Below are 16,058 nucleotides of genomic sequence, written 5' to 3'. Positions count from 1 at the left end.
CCTCTCTTTCTGCTGAATGCTCAGATATTGGAGTAGCTGTCACTGCTGTGAACTTCACTTCTTGTCTTCAAGTGGTGACGCTAAACCCAGTGCTGAGATGCGATGCCCGCTGGCAGGAGCTGGCTGAGAAACATCTCCTGTGGTATTGCAGGGCTTGGTGAAGAGGAGAGGAGACAATACAGCAGATTTCTCCTCCTCTTCCTCACTTGTATCAGCTGCGAGTTTTCTGGTTTTAACTGGCTGCCTTTGTGTTGTGCACAGGCTGACGCAGACAGCTTTTACATGGCATGCAACGGCCGGCAGTTCAACTCGATAGAGGAGGACGTTTGCCAGCTGGTGTACGTGGAAAGGGCCGAAGTCTTCAAATCGGAAGATGTAAGTTTGTTTTGTTTTGTTTTCTCCCTGCCTGCCCTTCAGGGAATTTCAACAGGATTATTTGGACTGGGCAGAATGCTGCAAGAGCTGCTTAACTGCATCAACCCAATCCCCATTTCCCATTCCAGCACCACTTGGGTGTTTATTTGGTGACTTCATGGGCTTTACTCATCGCCACTGCGGCGTCTCCAACCCAAACGTGCCGTGGGCTGTGGATCCGGTGAAGCCAGGACACAGAGCAGGGTTGGAGGCAGATGCTATGAGGATCCTGGCTGTGGTCTATTGAGTGTTGTGGATGACTTTGGTTTATTATTATTAATGTCTAACCACGATACAGACTCACAGGATTACTTTGTAGTGTTTTAATACCCTAGTGGCAGCTCTAATAGGAGAGAAGTTTGACTTTTGCTTATGTAGGTGCTTGATTTCTGGTGATTGGAAAGTGCTGAGCACTTGGGTCTCTGCTTGCCCTTTTGAAGGGGGCCAGCCTGCCTGTGATGGATCTGACGGAGCTCCCGAAGTGCACCGTGTGCCTGGAGAGGATGGATGAGTCCGTGAACGGGATCCTCACCACGCTGTGCAACCACAGCTTTCACAGCCAGTGTCTGCAGCGGTGGGAGGACACCACGTAAGAGGCTTTTCTTTATTTCCACATCTTAAACCCAGTTTGAGTGTGGTGGTTATGTGCTGACGAGACCGGTTCTGCCCATCGGGGTGTGGGGGCAGGAATTACTGCAAGTTCTAATGCTTTTTTTTTTTCTCCATTAAGGGACTCCCAGAGAGAAATCTCCCCGCCAAAAGTAATTGAACAGTGTTTCCCATGGGCCTTGCTGCTAAGGCAGGAAGGGAGTTGTAAAGTAATGCTCATTATTTCAAAATATTGGGGATAAAATTACTGGGACAAACAGCACTGGATGCACGCAGAGCCCTGTTTCACTCGGTCTCCTGTCAGTTCAGTCATTTGTTTCCTTGCCATATCTGAGGCTGGGCCAGACCTGCCTCTATCCTTAAAGCAGCTCTTTTCGCTGCCACTGTTCTTGCTCTTCCCATCCCTGTAGATGAGGATTTTGGCATGTCTGAGCCCCTGACTGGCACCTGGGTGCTGCTGTCCATTGTGTTATTCTGCATTATTCTGGGCACTGTTTGCTGTTTTACTGCACATTGGGCAGTCTGCTGCTTACTGCAGCAGAAGGCTGCTGATCTTTACTCTGTTTTCTTCTCTGTCACTGGTAAAAATTGAGCCCTTTCTATATTATTTGTAAGCCCAAGTAGCAGAATCTCAGTAAGATTAATCAGATGTGTAGCTATTCAAGTTTATGGGCTGCTCTGCCCTATAAATCAAAACCAGTTTAAATTTGAAGCAGCGGAGCTTAGCCAGCATAGGAGCAAGATCCAGAATAGCACTTAGATATCTAATACACAATTTAAGCAGAACCTACGCTCCCAGTCTAGCAGAACAATAAAAGAAAATCCCTGTCCACTTTGCTTAGGCGCCACGGAGGCTGTAAGTGCCTGGATTTGTATAGAGAGCTGACTGCAATCCAATTGTCTCCTCCCTTGAATATTTCTGTAGCTTATCCAGCAGCTGATGAAAAATACATAAACAGTCCTGGCAACGGGATAAACAGCCTCAGCCTTCCTGCTCCATAGCTGAGCTTCTAGGGCTTGGGGTCTGGACAAAGGTTCCTTCTGGCCTTGAGTCTTCTGCCTTTTTGGCAGCACAGGGGTGTAGTTTCGGAAGAAATGGTAGCGGGGGTGCGTGCTACTGATCCTTCTGGGGTACAGTTATGGGATGTTCTCCCTGGAAAGGCTGAATCTGTTGGGTTGGGGTGAAATTGAAGCATCTCCTCAGGGTTGTTTGAAGTGTTAAGGTATGTTTGCAAGGTGTAGGTGCCTCCCTCTGTTCCTCAGCAGCGTGTAGTTACAGCGTCCTTCCACTACGGCGTGTGGCTAGGTGAGGGAGCACAGAAGATGTCAGCTGGCAGCAGTGGAGGAGCGATGTTCAGAGCTGTGTAACACATCTATACAAGTGCTGCTTGCAGTGTTTATGTCTGAGGCAGGGAAGTGTTTCTTGAGCTCAGTCGTGGCTTTTTTTGCTTACTGACAGAGGCTGAGGTTGCTGGCAGCCCCACTGAGGCTTTTGGTTGCAGATGTTCTCTACACCTGGACTGCAGCAAAACCAGCTCAAGCTGAGGCTGTGAAATGGCTTCAGAAGATCTGCTCTTTGTTCTTCTGTCACTTACTGGCTTTAAAAACAGCAGCTTCCTGTGGAGCGGTGGCAAATTTGAGTGGGGTAAATGTGCGCTGACCGACGTGCGCACTTAAGGAGCACCCCACTGCATGAGGCGTTTACTTTGAGCTCTCTGGCTCCCTTTTTAATTACTGTAATATTAAGATGGATCTCCTTGCATCTAATCACGATGCTTATTGCCCTCTAGGTGTCCTGTCTGTAGATATTGCCAAACGCCTGAGCCAGTGGAAGAGAACAAGTGTTTTGAGTGTGGAGTTCAAGAAGTAAGTAGGTGGGTGGATGGTGAGTGAGATCTAGACTAGATCTGACTGCACAGCTGCTCTGGTTGCTTTGGGGGTTAATCCTGTGGCTGATTTTACCAGTCAGTGCTGTATCTGCTTTCCTTTTGAGTTGGAATCAGTACTGGGAAGGGATCTTGCCTCCCAGGTTTCCTGTTCTGACAAATGCTTCTGGTTCCTAGAGAGAACTATTAGCACGTAAGCTGATCAGAGCGTGTGTGATAAGGTATGGTAGGAGGCAGCTAAACTAACCCTGAACTTGGTGGTCCCTTCTAGTCTCTGCTCTTCAGAGCCTGCTTTTGGGGTCCTGCTGAGGTGCCTTGTTCATTAGTCAAGGCCGTTCTTCCACCCATGCTTGTGATAATCTATCACACACGCAGCACCTGCAGCTTGCAATTGGCTTGGATGAGCCGGTACCTCCTTCTCTTTAGCTTTCCAGCTGAGCAAGGCTTTAAAGGAGGGGGATAAGCAACCGCTGTTGGCTTCCCAAGGAAGGGAGTGGATGTGCTCAGCATCAGCAGCCCAGCGGTGTCAGGCCGCGTTTTCTCAGAGCGTCGATACCACCACTCGACAGTGTTGTATGTACAAAGCTTTCTCCTTCTGCTGGCAGAACCTGTGGATCTGTTTGATCTGTGGGCACATAGGCTGCGGCCGGTACGTGAGCCGACACGCTTACAAGCACTTTGAGGAGACCCAGCACACCTACGCGATGCAGCTGACCAACCACAGAGTCTGGGACTATGCTGGAGGTGAGCGCTGTGTCTGCCCTCTCCTGCAGGATGACCTTGTTTGTAAAGCAGCTTTCGGGACCCCTTAGTAAGGGTACTTGTGAGAGATGAGGGTTTGCATCTGTACTGATACCTTGTCTTTTGGGAACATCCATCTCCTCTCTGTTAGCAGTTTCTGTGGGTCGGTAGCAGATGGAGGAGGCAGAACATGGTTCTGTAATGATCGGGGGTGGTCCTGTAGTCTCTGTGGAATGTGTTTGTTACTCCCTTTCTATCAATTTGCCCTGAGGTATGGGAATGGGCTGTTGTAATAAATATCCTGTAAGGTGTCTGTGCGAAGTCTGCTAAATAACAAATACATCTGTTGTTGGCTTTCTGCCTCGCTAATGTGCTGGTGCAGCAGTCTGCATGCTTAATTGTGCTGCATAAAGTATTTCCACTGGTGTCAACCTGGGTGTTCTTAAGCTAAAACTCCCTGTGGTTGAATTTTCTCTCTTCAGATAACTACGTCCATCGACTGGTTGCAAGCAAAACCGATGGGAAGATAGTTCAGTATGAGTGCGAGGGAGATATGTGTCAGGAAGAGAAAATTGATGCCTTACAATTAGAGGTAAATATTTTGGCTTGTTGGACTCTGCGTTGTGCCGCTGTGCAGAAGCGTTTCAAATCCAGATATCACTACAGGACAATTACATCAGCTTATGCAGCAGCCCTGCTCCCTGCGTGTAGGCAGTCATCTTCAGGCAGAAGCAGGATGTTTTTATTGCCTTTAAAAAAAAAAACCAAAACAAAAAACAAAAACCCAAACCTCTTCTTGGCTCTGCAGAGCCAATGCAGTGAAGTGTGAGCTGGCTGCGGTTTCTCCCTGTGTTCACTGGTGGATTGAAGATTATCTGGTTACGCTGCTGCAAACACTGAGGTCACTGGAGAGAGAAACGGGTCCCAGTGCCCAGGCTCGCTCACCAGACCCTTCCCGGTGGATCTGCACCTTGGCTGGGGAGCCAGGATGTGTATGGAGCTGTCAGTGTGGGTAATGCAGCTTGTAAACTGAACAAGGATGTAGGAATCCATAGCTGTGTGCTTTTACCTCGACTATCAAGGAAAGCTGACAGGCTCCTCTCATAGCAGCCCTGTTCTGCTCCCTTCTTTTGAACAAATGATGATTTTTTTTTGTTCCTTTTTTTTTGTACCTGTTGGCCAGCTTCTCCTCTCCTAACCAGAAGGGTAAAGGAGAGAAACTCGAAATAACTGCTCCACTGAGCATGATTTCAGCCGCATTAGACACAAGGGTGTCTGAGGAGGAACAGCCCGTAGAGACCAGACTTCCTAAGCTTAGTGCTCTAATAAATACTTGGTTGCTCTTCTGTGGGTTTTCTCTCTAATGCTTGGATGCTAACCCAGGTATTTTAACTCTTTTTTTCTGGGAGGTTGATATTTAAAGTATGTAAGACCTCTCTATCCGTCTCATGAGATCTCAATGTTTCTTCTAGAGAGAATGAATTTGGCAGTGTATTTTGGCACTCGGATATTACTGAGAGTGTTCAAGGCTTTCTGCACATGTTTAATTCTGTAGTGAATGCCTAATTTGGTGCTTATTAGCCTGATTATAAGAAATTATCACATTTTCCAACCGTCTCATAACTCATTTGCAGAACCAGGAGGGAAAAGATGGGATATAAGACATATACCCTTGTTCAGATGTCAAAATAAGATTGGAGTGGGCCATACTTGTTGGAGAACAATAATTGTCGTTCATTACATGTGGCTGAGGATGCTTTCCAGAGATGTTCTTGCAGTGAAGCACTTATGCTTCTGCCTTGGGTTTTGGGCTGTGAGTGGGGAACTCAGCAGCTCAGCCTTTGGGATCTCAGACTCTCGTGACAGGGGCGGTTGATTTTCCTTTAGGCTATAAAGCTTGCAGAGATGAAAATTCTGTCTCGTCTTTAAAAAGTTTTTGACATTATACTGGGTACGGCTTGGTGGAACTTTTACCTGTTCCTTGCCATTGCGCTGTGAAGGCTTGCCCGGAGTTAAAAAGAAACTGAGTGATTTGATTTTGAAATCCAATTGGTGAAACACATCTGCTGGATCTGCAGTTTGCGCATCTGTTCAGAGTGTCCTGGATGCTTAATTTCATCTGATTAAATTGATTTGTATATTGGAGCCCTTCGGGCTCCTTAATCAGCACAGCCACCCTCACGGTGAAGCTGACTGGTCCTCGTGTCTCTCCTGTGTTTACAGTACTCGTATTTGCTAACCAGCCAGCTGGAATCGCAGCGCATCTATTGGGAAAACAAGATTGTCCGGATAGAAAAGGACACGGCGGAAGAGGTGAGCTCTGCTGAAACGGGGCCCTGGACACCGTTTGGTTAAACGGGAGATGGGGCTGCTCAGCACAGCCCGAATGTTGCGCGAGCGGCCTCGCGTAGCCCGTTTCCCTACCAGCTGAGAAAATTGGCTCCAAGACGTGTCCCTTATCTCGATGCTCAGATCTGGCAATTTGCTGCTCAGTGGTGCAGAAGCAGGTAGATTGCCACCTAGATTGAAGGTTGATTTAAATGTGCTGCTCGGGAAACTGCAGCAGCGGTGAAAACAAGTCCGTGCGGCTGCAGGTTCCCTGCTTGGCGATGCCATCCGTCTCGCCCTGACGTGTGTCTCTGGGGAAGGGTAGTGTAGCATAGACAATATGACTTTAATTTGCTCGGCTGCAGAAAGTGGTAGCAGTCTTCCTGCTCCAAATGCATATTGATTTGCCCTTTCTTTTTGATCCCCTATCTCTCCTCATCACCCTTTGGGAGAAGTTCAGAGTCTCATCCTATAAAGCGTTTTGTGGGCAGGGCTGCTTCGAAATGTCATGAGCAAAAATCCAGCGAGAATATTTTAATGCTTTTTTCACTCTACGTAGATCCTTTCAACTAGCTTGAAAGTGAGTCAGGATTCAGGGTTGAGTCCTTAACTGAACCTCCTGCGTGACTTCTAATTAACCATTTAGTATCTGCAGTTAAGTAGCATTGTAAATGTAGAAACGATGACTGTTGAAACAGTGATCATTGACCTTGGTCTAAAGAGCAGCCTCAGAAATCTTCTGGAGGGAGCTGTAAGAGGAAAAGGTACAGCAAAAACCGCATGACCAGGAAACATCCTCAAAGTAACTTCTAAGTGAAACGTGTGACGTGTGCCCCAGATGTGGCTCATGTTTAAAGATCCTCAGTTTTACTCACTTGCTCCGTGGGAGTCCTGCCTGGATCGGTGCCACCGTGCAGTGTATTCCATTATCAGCGCTCAGGCTACTTCCCCAAATTAACCATCAGCTGCATAAACATTTGGTGATTAAGGCCGGAAGGCTTAAAACCTGCTCTGCATTGACTCTGGCACCGCTGAAGGCACCATGTGTGCTGACGCTGACGTTTGTCCAGATTGCTCCTCCAGGAAAACAGTTTTCCTTTAAATTCCCCACTCCACTACATGCAAGCCCACTTTTGTCACTAGTATAGGGGAAACGGGTATTTCTGTCTATAAATCTCCTGTAAGTCTTACGTTAGAGGCTCCGACGTGGTCTGAGCAGTGCCGGGAGAAGGAGAGCTTGGTTTTCCTCAGCAGCAGCAGCCTGGAGTTGAGAAGAGGGGAAGAGGAAGCCAACATACGCGTGTTTCTGTTTGCGTTTTGCATGAGTAAGATATTCGTGTCAGTAGGTCACCGCCTTATGACAGCGAGCTGCTGAGTCAGTGCCGAGCAAAGGAGCATGTTCATTTTCAGACTTTGACCAGGCTTCCTTGAGGTTTAATTTAAAATGAGAAAAAGCCCGACGTTGTAAAGCCTTAAGATGGAGATGGAAGTTTGCTGACAGACACAAAGAAGTCTGGAGAATGGGTAAATGAATGTGTAACCGCAGTCAGGGAGAAGTTACAGCCCTGGTGCAGCTTTCATTTGAATGGGGTGCCTGGCGCAGGTTTGCAGCCTGAGTTGCTGTTGTGTGTGAGCAGCTTCCACGGCAACGTGGTTCCTCGCTGGGGTACTGCAAACTGTAAATGCGGAGGGGTTTCGGCAAAACGAAGCCCTTTTTTTTCAACTTCACTGGATACAGTAATTGGTCAAAGTCTAGAAACCACTGCAGAAAAATTGCATGTCCTAATGAAGGCGCAGAGGACTTTGATCTCTTGGAAATGCCTGTGTGTTTGTTTTTACAGATTAACAACATGAAGACCAAATTTAAAGAGACCATTGAGAAGTGTGACAGTCTGGAGCAGAGGCTGAATGACTTGCTCAAAGAAAAGCAGTCTGTCGAAAGGAAGTGGGTACTGCTGCCAGGTTTAGTTCCGTGCAGCCATTAAAACTCTGCGCACTGACATCCAAAAAGAAAGAAAACCTTGCTATTCCTGGGCAATTCTGAGCTATTTAAACCGGTGTATTGAGAGCACAGCTTATTTAGAAAAGAGCTCTCATTCCTGTAGGTGTTCACAAATGGAAAGTGCCTGTTGAGTGGAACACAGCTTTTGGGCTTTTGGCTCTTTTTACATGGTCTGCATATTTAGCATTCAGTAATCCTTCCTCTGCCTGCAATTGGCAGATACATCCAGGGAGAAGAAAGGCAGCTCAGCAGAGGCGTCGTGCCCGGCACACAGCAAAGCGTAGATCTTAGGAGGTGCCCAGATGAAAGATGTGAAGCGTGGGGACCGCACGGATCAGGGCTTTGGTGGGACGGGGGCTCTGCTCCTCCCAGCCCCAGGCACTGCTGCCTCTCCTGCAGTCCTGGTCGGAGCTGTGGGTCACAGCTCACCTTGCTGTGTGGAAAGGAGTCTGTGTGTGATGCCAGCAAACTTTCAGAGCAAAAGCACCGAGTTCTGAGGAGCAGGGAAGCGCTGTCTGTGAAACAACGCTACCGATAGCCTTGTGGGAGAGTCCTGCTTCTGAGGGAAGTGCTGTCCTCAGGGTCTTGTGCTCAGAGTGTGGCTGGAGCCAGTGTCTGGGAGTCCCTGACTGCCTTTGGCTCTCCAAGGACCCCATGTAACCTCTGTACCCTTTTCAGCACATATCCCAAAAGTTGCAGACGCGTGTCCGAGGTTACGGCCCAGTGCTCTCAGACCTCCTGCCTGCTGCAGGAATTTCCTACCTTGCCAGGGAAGGGATCCTCCTGGGTTACGTGGCCTCAGGGACCAAAGGGAAGGATCCCACATCACAACATCTTGTTCCATGTGCAAGTGGGTGCTGGCAAGCCCTAAACCGAGTGGAAAATCCTAGGGGATTTCAGAGTCCTCGTGTTGCTTTGCCTCGCATATCTTTTGCCAGAAAACCCAGTTCCAGGTGGGCTTGGTGGGGCTGGGGAGAGCTGGGGGTCCGTTGTCCTTAGGAATGGAAATCAGACGGATGCAGCAGTGTTTGATCTTGGTGTTGCACACAGCGTTCCTGACTTGCGCTTCTTTCTGCAAGGTGTTCGCAGCTGAATAACAAAGTGGTCAAACTTTCCAACGAGCTGAAGGAGGAGCAAGAACTGAATAAGTGCTTGCGGGCGAATCAAGCCTTGCTCCAGAACAAACTGAAGGAGGAGGAGAGGGTGTTGAAGGAAACCTGCGAGCAGAAGGACCTACAGATCTCTGAGATCCAGGAGCAGCTGCGGGATGTCATGTTCTACTTGGAGACACAGCAGAAAATCAACCACCTCCCAGCCGAGACCCGCCAGGAGATTCAGGAGGGACAGATCAACATCGCAGTGGCGTCCTCGGCCAGCTCCGCCGCGGGGGGCACGGGCAAACCCTCTGCCAGGAGAGGCCGTGGCAAGAGGGGCAAGTGAGAAGGGGAACGCTCCCATCCTGAACCCGGGACTCCAGCTGGGAACGCCCAGCTCACTAAAGCTCAGCTAGAAATCGTCTTCAGAGCTGCTCATAAAACTGGCTGCCAGTCAGTGGAGGTGTCTGTGGTATTTAAAAGCATTTCACTGCACTATTTAGCTGTTTTTAGGCAGATCTTTATGACCATTTTGCCTTCCTACCTTTTCAGAGCCCCTCCTCTCATGCGTTTGACTTTGGAGAGTGTTGTTTTGGGGTGGGTGTGTGTGTGAACATCGCATTCCTTAGGGGGATGCTGTAGAGTAGGCTAGGCCCAGCGTGTGAGGCTGCTCCAGTTCTTCTGGATGAAAAGTATTCTCAATTAAGAAATTATTTTATTTAAGAAACACTGTAAATTAGATTATATACATCTCCTTTTAGTGCGTGCAGTCCTGACGCTGCAGAGCTGCTAGTGCAGGAGTAGGACTGTAGTTTGGAAATATAAAATGGAGTGAGGTGTGGAAAATAAACCATCTTAGTGGTGTAAGAAACTGAACGAGTCCTACAGGCTTGTAATCTGGGATATTAAATGCTTTAAGGGACTCTGTTATCTCATTCTTCATTTTAAAGCTGAACTTGGCAAGGCCAGCGCTTCCCGCCTTTGGGGCAGAGAGCATGGAAAGGTTTATACTGTGGAAACTTTACCATGGCTGTTTTACAGGCGTTTCTGCAAATAAAGCAGAGCCATTTTCGCCAAGGCTGGCACGCGTTGCGATTTAACGGCCACCACAGTGTTCTGGTCCTGGAGGTGTGAGCTCCAGCGCTGCAATCCCCAAAACCAGGGGAGGAGAACCACACAATGCAGCATTTTAAAACCTCCTTCCCCTCTGCCTGACCCAGCCTCTGCAGCTGGGGCCGGCGCGGAGCCGAGCGATGCCCCGCAGCCAGACCCTCGCCCCTCACTACGGCTGTTGGACCCCATCACTGCCATCACTGCCCCTTCTGCTCTGAAACGTGGCTCTGGCTGGCAAAAGTTGTGTGCCCCAAAGGTATGCAGATCCCGAGAGGGAAATTTGAGGACAAATCTCTTGGTTTTATGGGGTTTTTCTGTTGGTTTTCACTTATGCTAGGGTTTCGGAGAGTTTTACCCCACCTGGAGAAGTCAGTCCTGGTTGCTGTGTTGCGCTCTGCAATCTGAGCATTTAAAGGCGAATCCTTTATTAAAAATGGAGGGGGTGTCCCTGCTGTCTCTTCAGCCACGGCACAATCCTCTCCCGTTGTCCGAACTGCAGGAACAGCCACGCTCGTGGTCTGTAACACGGACAACGCAGCTGCAACCTGGAACAAAGAAATGCAAACAGCGAATGCTTTCTTGCCAGAGGTTGGTCTTTTTGGCCAAGTGAAAGGAAGGTGTTAGGATAAATGAGGGGCTCCCGACTTTATGGGCTGGAAGCGTTGAACTGGTGTTGAAATGCAGGCGCGTGTTTGTGAACTCGCTTGGGTCTGGAGATCTGCCCCCATCGCCTGAACTGCCACCTTTTCTAACTTTGTAGCATGAATGTACACTAACTCTTTTCTAGTGTGTGGATTGTACAAGCAGGCTCTGCCTTCTGTAAATGATTCTACGGACCTAGAGATGTACAACACGGCTTGCTCTCCTATAGAAACTATTTTATTTAAGATATATTTTTACACCACCTAAGATCCTCTGGCCTTTTGCTGAAAGCTTGCTTTGTGTAGAACACTAAGATGCTGTACTGTATCTTGGACTTCATTTTCAAAAAACGTGATTGAAAATTAAAACCAGCGTGCAGTATTTTTGTTTGTGTGTTCAACTGGAAGCGGAGGGAGGAGAGGGCAGGGACAGCAACAAAACGTGTGGGTTATTCTTCTTGAAGTCTACTTTTGAACTGGAAGAGCTGTCCAAGCGAGCTCTTTGGCCTGTTTGGGGTGGGGGGAAATTTGGGGTGGCTGAGGCAGCGTCATTGGCTCTGGCTCATGAGAAGTGGGCAGCTCATGCAGAGAAAGCAAGACGAATTGAATGTTTCTGTGTTAAACCACATCATCCTCAGCCCTCGAGTCCCTCCCAGCCTCTCCTGAAGCCACCCCAGCTGGCGAGCACCCTTCGGTGTCCATCTGGGTGTCTGGTCACTGCTGGAGCTCAGATGTCCCCATGGTGGGACCACGCTGTGCCCGGCAGCTGATGTGGCTCAAAGCCCACGCGTGATAAAGGGAAAAGTCCCTGCAAAGGCTCCTCCTTACCCATCACCCCAACACCCGAGTGCCTGGAAAAAGTGGCACCGCTTTGGCCTGCGGTCAAGCTCGGCCATCGGCGCCTGGAACAACCGGTCAGCTCTGTGGCCGGTGACTCAGTGTCACCACAGCAGAAGGCTGCAGCAGCAGCAAACTTCACCCAAGCACTGGACAGCTGAGATTGGCCAAGCTCCTGCTATGATTAAAAGCCTTAGAATATATTTATTGCTTTTGAAATCATGAAAGAAACACATGTGTGTGTCCCGGTGAACAGCAAAGGGGTTTCACCATCCCTGCTGGGGTGGTACCAAAGCTCTAAGACACAGCCTGCCTTGGCACTTGCTATGTGCCAGTAACGGAGAGGAGGTGGAGAAACGGGGGCCCTGCTCTCCCCTTAAAGGGCGAGAGCACCCACCTGCTCATGCCAGGAGGTCACTGGGGTCCATGGGATTTCAAACAGCCACAGAGAAACCCAGATGGAGCAGGGTGACAGCCAGGAGTGGCGCGAAGCTTGGCAGAGTCTTCGGTGCTCTGAGGATGCTGCAATGATTCACTGGGGCAGTTGTTTCCAGAAGGGCGGAGGGGAGAGGTGGTTACGTGGGGTGACGGGGCAGCACGGCTTCTCGGCGGCTGGGAGAGCAGCGCCTGCAGCCGGAGGGGACTGAAAGGGCCGTGTCCCCCTGCGTGGAAGGGAAACGTGGGGAGTTCAGGGTGAGCTGGGCCCAGGTCTGGGGCCCCTCCAAGCTGCCACGTTGCCATCCTCCGCCTCCTCCATTTACCTTTTCACCGGAGCCCGATTCCCCAAGGCCCCGTGGAAAATTCCTGCCTTGATCCGCACCAAGTGACTTGTCTGTTCATGTCTGAGCTCCGAGAAATTCACACTGATTTCTCCTAGGCTTTTCCCCCCTGCCCCCTTTTTTTACATAAATGGCCATTTTGGTTTAATAACTGTATTTTAAAGGTAGATACATCTGGCTGGGCCAGCTCCCCACAGCAGGTCCTGCACCAGGATGCTCAGCAGCATCTGGAGAGCAGTTTTTGGGGACAGGGGGGACATTTATGCATTCATTCTCCAACCTGAATTTCCAAACCCATTTCCCAAGGCAGAGCCAGCTCCATGCACGGGGTTACCTCCGCCTCCGAGGGACAACAGCGAAACAGCGGCAGGTTTGCTCGAAGCAGGAAGCAATCAGTGATGTTTGCTTTCAATTCAAGCCCAAGTTACGGGCCCACACCTAACACTTCCTGCTCCTGCACCACCCTTGAGCAAACAGTATTTATAGCAGCCAGCAGCATTTATAGCCTTGCCCCTTCTTGACCTGGAAGTAATTGGTTAATTGAGTTAAGACAACAAAACCTCGAGATGTTCGCATGGTTTCCTTCCAGCAGGGAGCTGAGGAGTCAAACCCTTTCTGTCCCAAATGGGTTAAAAAAACCTCAGCGAGGACAATGTTTGCTTGCCCCCACAGGAAATTGGGCCCTGTTGAACTTTCTTCAGGGCCAACAGCTCCTACAAAGCTGCTGCACCTGAGGGGCTGGTGCTTTGCTGGAGCTGGAGCAGGCTTTGGGGTAGGTGGGGGCTCTTTGGGGGGTGTTTCTGGGCTTTGTTCTCTGAGCAGAAGTGCATGAACTCACTCAGAGGCAGATCTGGGGGTTTTGTGCAGGTTTAGTAACGTGATGGTGCTGTGGGTGTAGGGGTTATCGGGGTTTGTGGGTTGGGGGCAGGGAGCGAGGAGAAGCTATCGTTTCACCTGCAAGTGCCTTGTTCCCAACCCTGGGGTCGTGCTGGGTCCTGGGTGTTCCTCCTTATCTCAATTTGGTACTTGAGTGGCAACATTTCTCTCCTGCATGCTGCTCATGTGGTTGTGCTTTTAAAAGTATTTAAGTGGAGCTGTGAAGCCCCTGAGTTTGTGCTTGGGGGTGCACAGGGGCCTGTGCTGGGCAGGGAGCTCTGGGTGCTCCACCTGATGCTGGTGGAGGTTGTAAAATGTTCCCCAAACCCACCTGGCTGCCCCAGCCCCAGTGGTCAAGCTGCCATTGTGTTTAATGAGGGCCTTCTCCTGGAGGTAGACTGCAACTTGGCTGTTTTTCTTGCCAGTTATCAGTGTCCCTGTGTGGTGGCAATGGCCTTGGAGGACAACATCAGTGTGGGGACGTTCCTTGGTTTTCTGGATGCAAAGGTGATGTTCTTGGTGCCTGTTTCAAGTCCCTGCCTCTCTCTTCCCTCACGTCTCTATTTCTATGTGTCTTTGTGTTATTTATTAGTCTCTGTTGAAGTGTGATGCTTTTTGGTAAGGAAATGTTCCTCCTGCCCTGTGAAAGAGGGGTTTAAGTGCGTGGAGGAAACCACTTCGGTGGGCGAAGACCCTCAAGGCAACTTCATGGTCTCTGTGTCTGAGCTCTGTAAACCAAAAATGAAACTACAGTGAATCTGTTTAACATCTGAAACGTGACCAGATCTCCCAGAACAATTCCTCTGTGCCACTGGTAATCTTAGTCCAAGCAGCATTAGCGTAGGCTGGAGAAACTCCGAGTGCTGCTGGCTTGAATCTATGGTCTGTGTGGAGTCCTGGTTGGAAAACCCTCTGCTGGAGTTTCCCTCTGCGAGTGCAGGGGTTGCATGAGAAGCAAAGAGGGCTTTTTCCAAGCAATTCTTTGTGGTAGCTTTCAAATGTGCTCTGGGCTTCACTGGCACGAAGGAGAAAACCCACCTGGGTCCTGCATGCCCAGTGAAGGAGCCCCAAGTGTGGCCCTAGGAGCTCCTGGTCTTCACCCCTCGCTGATACCCCCTGCACTTCATCAGGAGGAGCCAAACACCTTCTCCTGCTTCCAAAAAATCAATGCGGAGGAATGAACAACCGTGTCGAAGCTGAGGTTCACAGGCAGCCACGTGGGAGAGGAGAAATCCAAACACTTTGTCTTGGGAAGCAGCTCTGAGCCTGGCAGGGAGCACTCCCCCAGGACCCCACATCTGGGTACGTGCTGGGACCCAGGTGTTTTAGGGAACTGCGATGACCTGTCATGCCTACAGCTGAAGGAGCTGTGCTTGGCTCCCTTGGAGACCCAGGCTCCTGGATGCAGGCTCTAAGCTGCAATAACGTCTCCAAAATGTCAGCTCCCGTGCGGAAGGTCCACGTCTCCCAAGTGCCACTGCCTGGACGATGAACACATTGGAAGCCCTGTCAGGTTTAGACTCAGCAGTGAGAGGGGGATCCCTCCCTGGATGTCGCCACGAGGATTTCTTTAACAGCAGTGCTTTAGCAAGGAAAACTGATTTCACTGTAGAGTTGAGTCTCAGCAGTTTCTCACACATTCAGTGGCATTACTGCCCAAATAAAAACACCCGATCGCCCCCTCAGAAGCTCAGCCCTGCAGAGATGCCAGGGATGCACTGCCAGCGCCATGGTAGGAAGCTCCCCTGGTTTTCCCTAGGGACAGCTCCGATGGCCTCCTGGCCCTGACCGCAGGCAGGATAGGTTGAGGGGCAGTGGGGAACCCATGAAGCTGTTTTTCTGATCTTAAATAAAAACGTGGCCTTGTAACAAAGGAAGAAGACATCACCATTTGACACGTGTGTTTGCCTGGGGTTCCCGCATGGAGGAGTTGGAGTCTTTTCTCCACGGATGGAGGCTTTGGTGATGCTCTCGGCTGGGGCAGGTCCCTCCCAAAGCCAAAATCCTAGATTTGTGCCCCAGGCGTAATGTGTTGGAGGAGGGGGAAAGCTCTGCGTCTGACTTCCAATTTGATTTTAGCATGGGAGTCTTTAGCGAACAAGAGAAAGAATGCCAGAGGTAACAAATTCAACCCTTTCCAAACGTGATCCTGTGGCTGTCATCTGCCAAAATCCTAAACTGAGATCCTAATCCTAAATTTGTCCTTTGAATGTACCTGTGCCTGTTCCGTAGTAGTTTCCTTCCAATCCCCAGGGATTAACACTGAAGTGCATTGAAACATCTGAGGTGAAGGGGCACGCTGGAAATTCCTGGCGGGCTGGTAATAATAACCGAAAGCTGCTCTGTGAAGCAAACCTGAGGCTGACTTGGTTTTTAATGGACATCTGTCTGTAGGGGGAAAAAATGCCATGGCAACTGGCTTGCTTGTTGGCACGCCTGTGTCGGGGAGGGGATGGGGATGGGGAGAGGATGGGTATTGGCAGGTCTCGGGAAGCGTGGAGGTGCAGTGCGGTGAGGCTGTGAGGCAAAGGTTGTTTATGCTCTGCAAGTACCAGATCTGGAGGGATTTAAGAGCTAAATCTTGGCATAACGATCGCTTTGTGTGCTGCTGCTGCTGCTGCTGCTTAGGCTGGCTTCCTCTCTGCCCTTTTGTAAAAATGTGCAACCTAAAAGCGTGAAGTGCTCGGTTGAAGGTTGCCTGGCGGTTTGCTGGGCAGAGTTGGTGTCTCCCCGTTTGC

General features: G+C 49.9%; 1 protein-coding gene across 1 annotated transcript in view; it reads left to right on the top strand.

Moving 5' to 3' along the window:
• BRAP (BRCA1 associated protein) overlaps positions 1-9,449 on the top strand; it is a 12,691-nt gene extending 3,242 nt beyond the window's left edge. Inside the window, exons 4-11 of the mRNA XM_010181400.1 lie at positions 262-375; positions 855-1,003; positions 2,814-2,889; positions 3,515-3,653; positions 4,133-4,242; positions 5,874-5,963; positions 7,820-7,923; positions 9,060-9,449. Coding sequence (XP_010179702.1) covers positions 262-375; positions 855-1,003; positions 2,814-2,889; positions 3,515-3,653; positions 4,133-4,242; positions 5,874-5,963; positions 7,820-7,923; positions 9,060-9,420 — 1,143 coding nt within the window. The 3' untranslated portion in view covers positions 9,421-9,449. The remainder of the gene's footprint in view (positions 1-261; positions 376-854; positions 1,004-2,813; positions 2,890-3,514; positions 3,654-4,132; positions 4,243-5,873; positions 5,964-7,819; positions 7,924-9,059) is intronic.
• Positions 9,450-16,058: the final 6,609 nt, after the last annotated feature.

The sequence above is a fragment of the Mesitornis unicolor genome, unplaced genomic scaffold, assembly GCF_000695765.1.
Source record: "Mesitornis unicolor isolate BGI_N332 unplaced genomic scaffold, ASM69576v1 scaffold15323, whole genome shotgun sequence".
Taxonomy (NCBI): domain Eukaryota; kingdom Metazoa; phylum Chordata; class Aves; order Mesitornithiformes; family Mesitornithidae; genus Mesitornis; species Mesitornis unicolor.
This window is presented reverse-complemented; position numbering and strand designations above follow the sequence as displayed.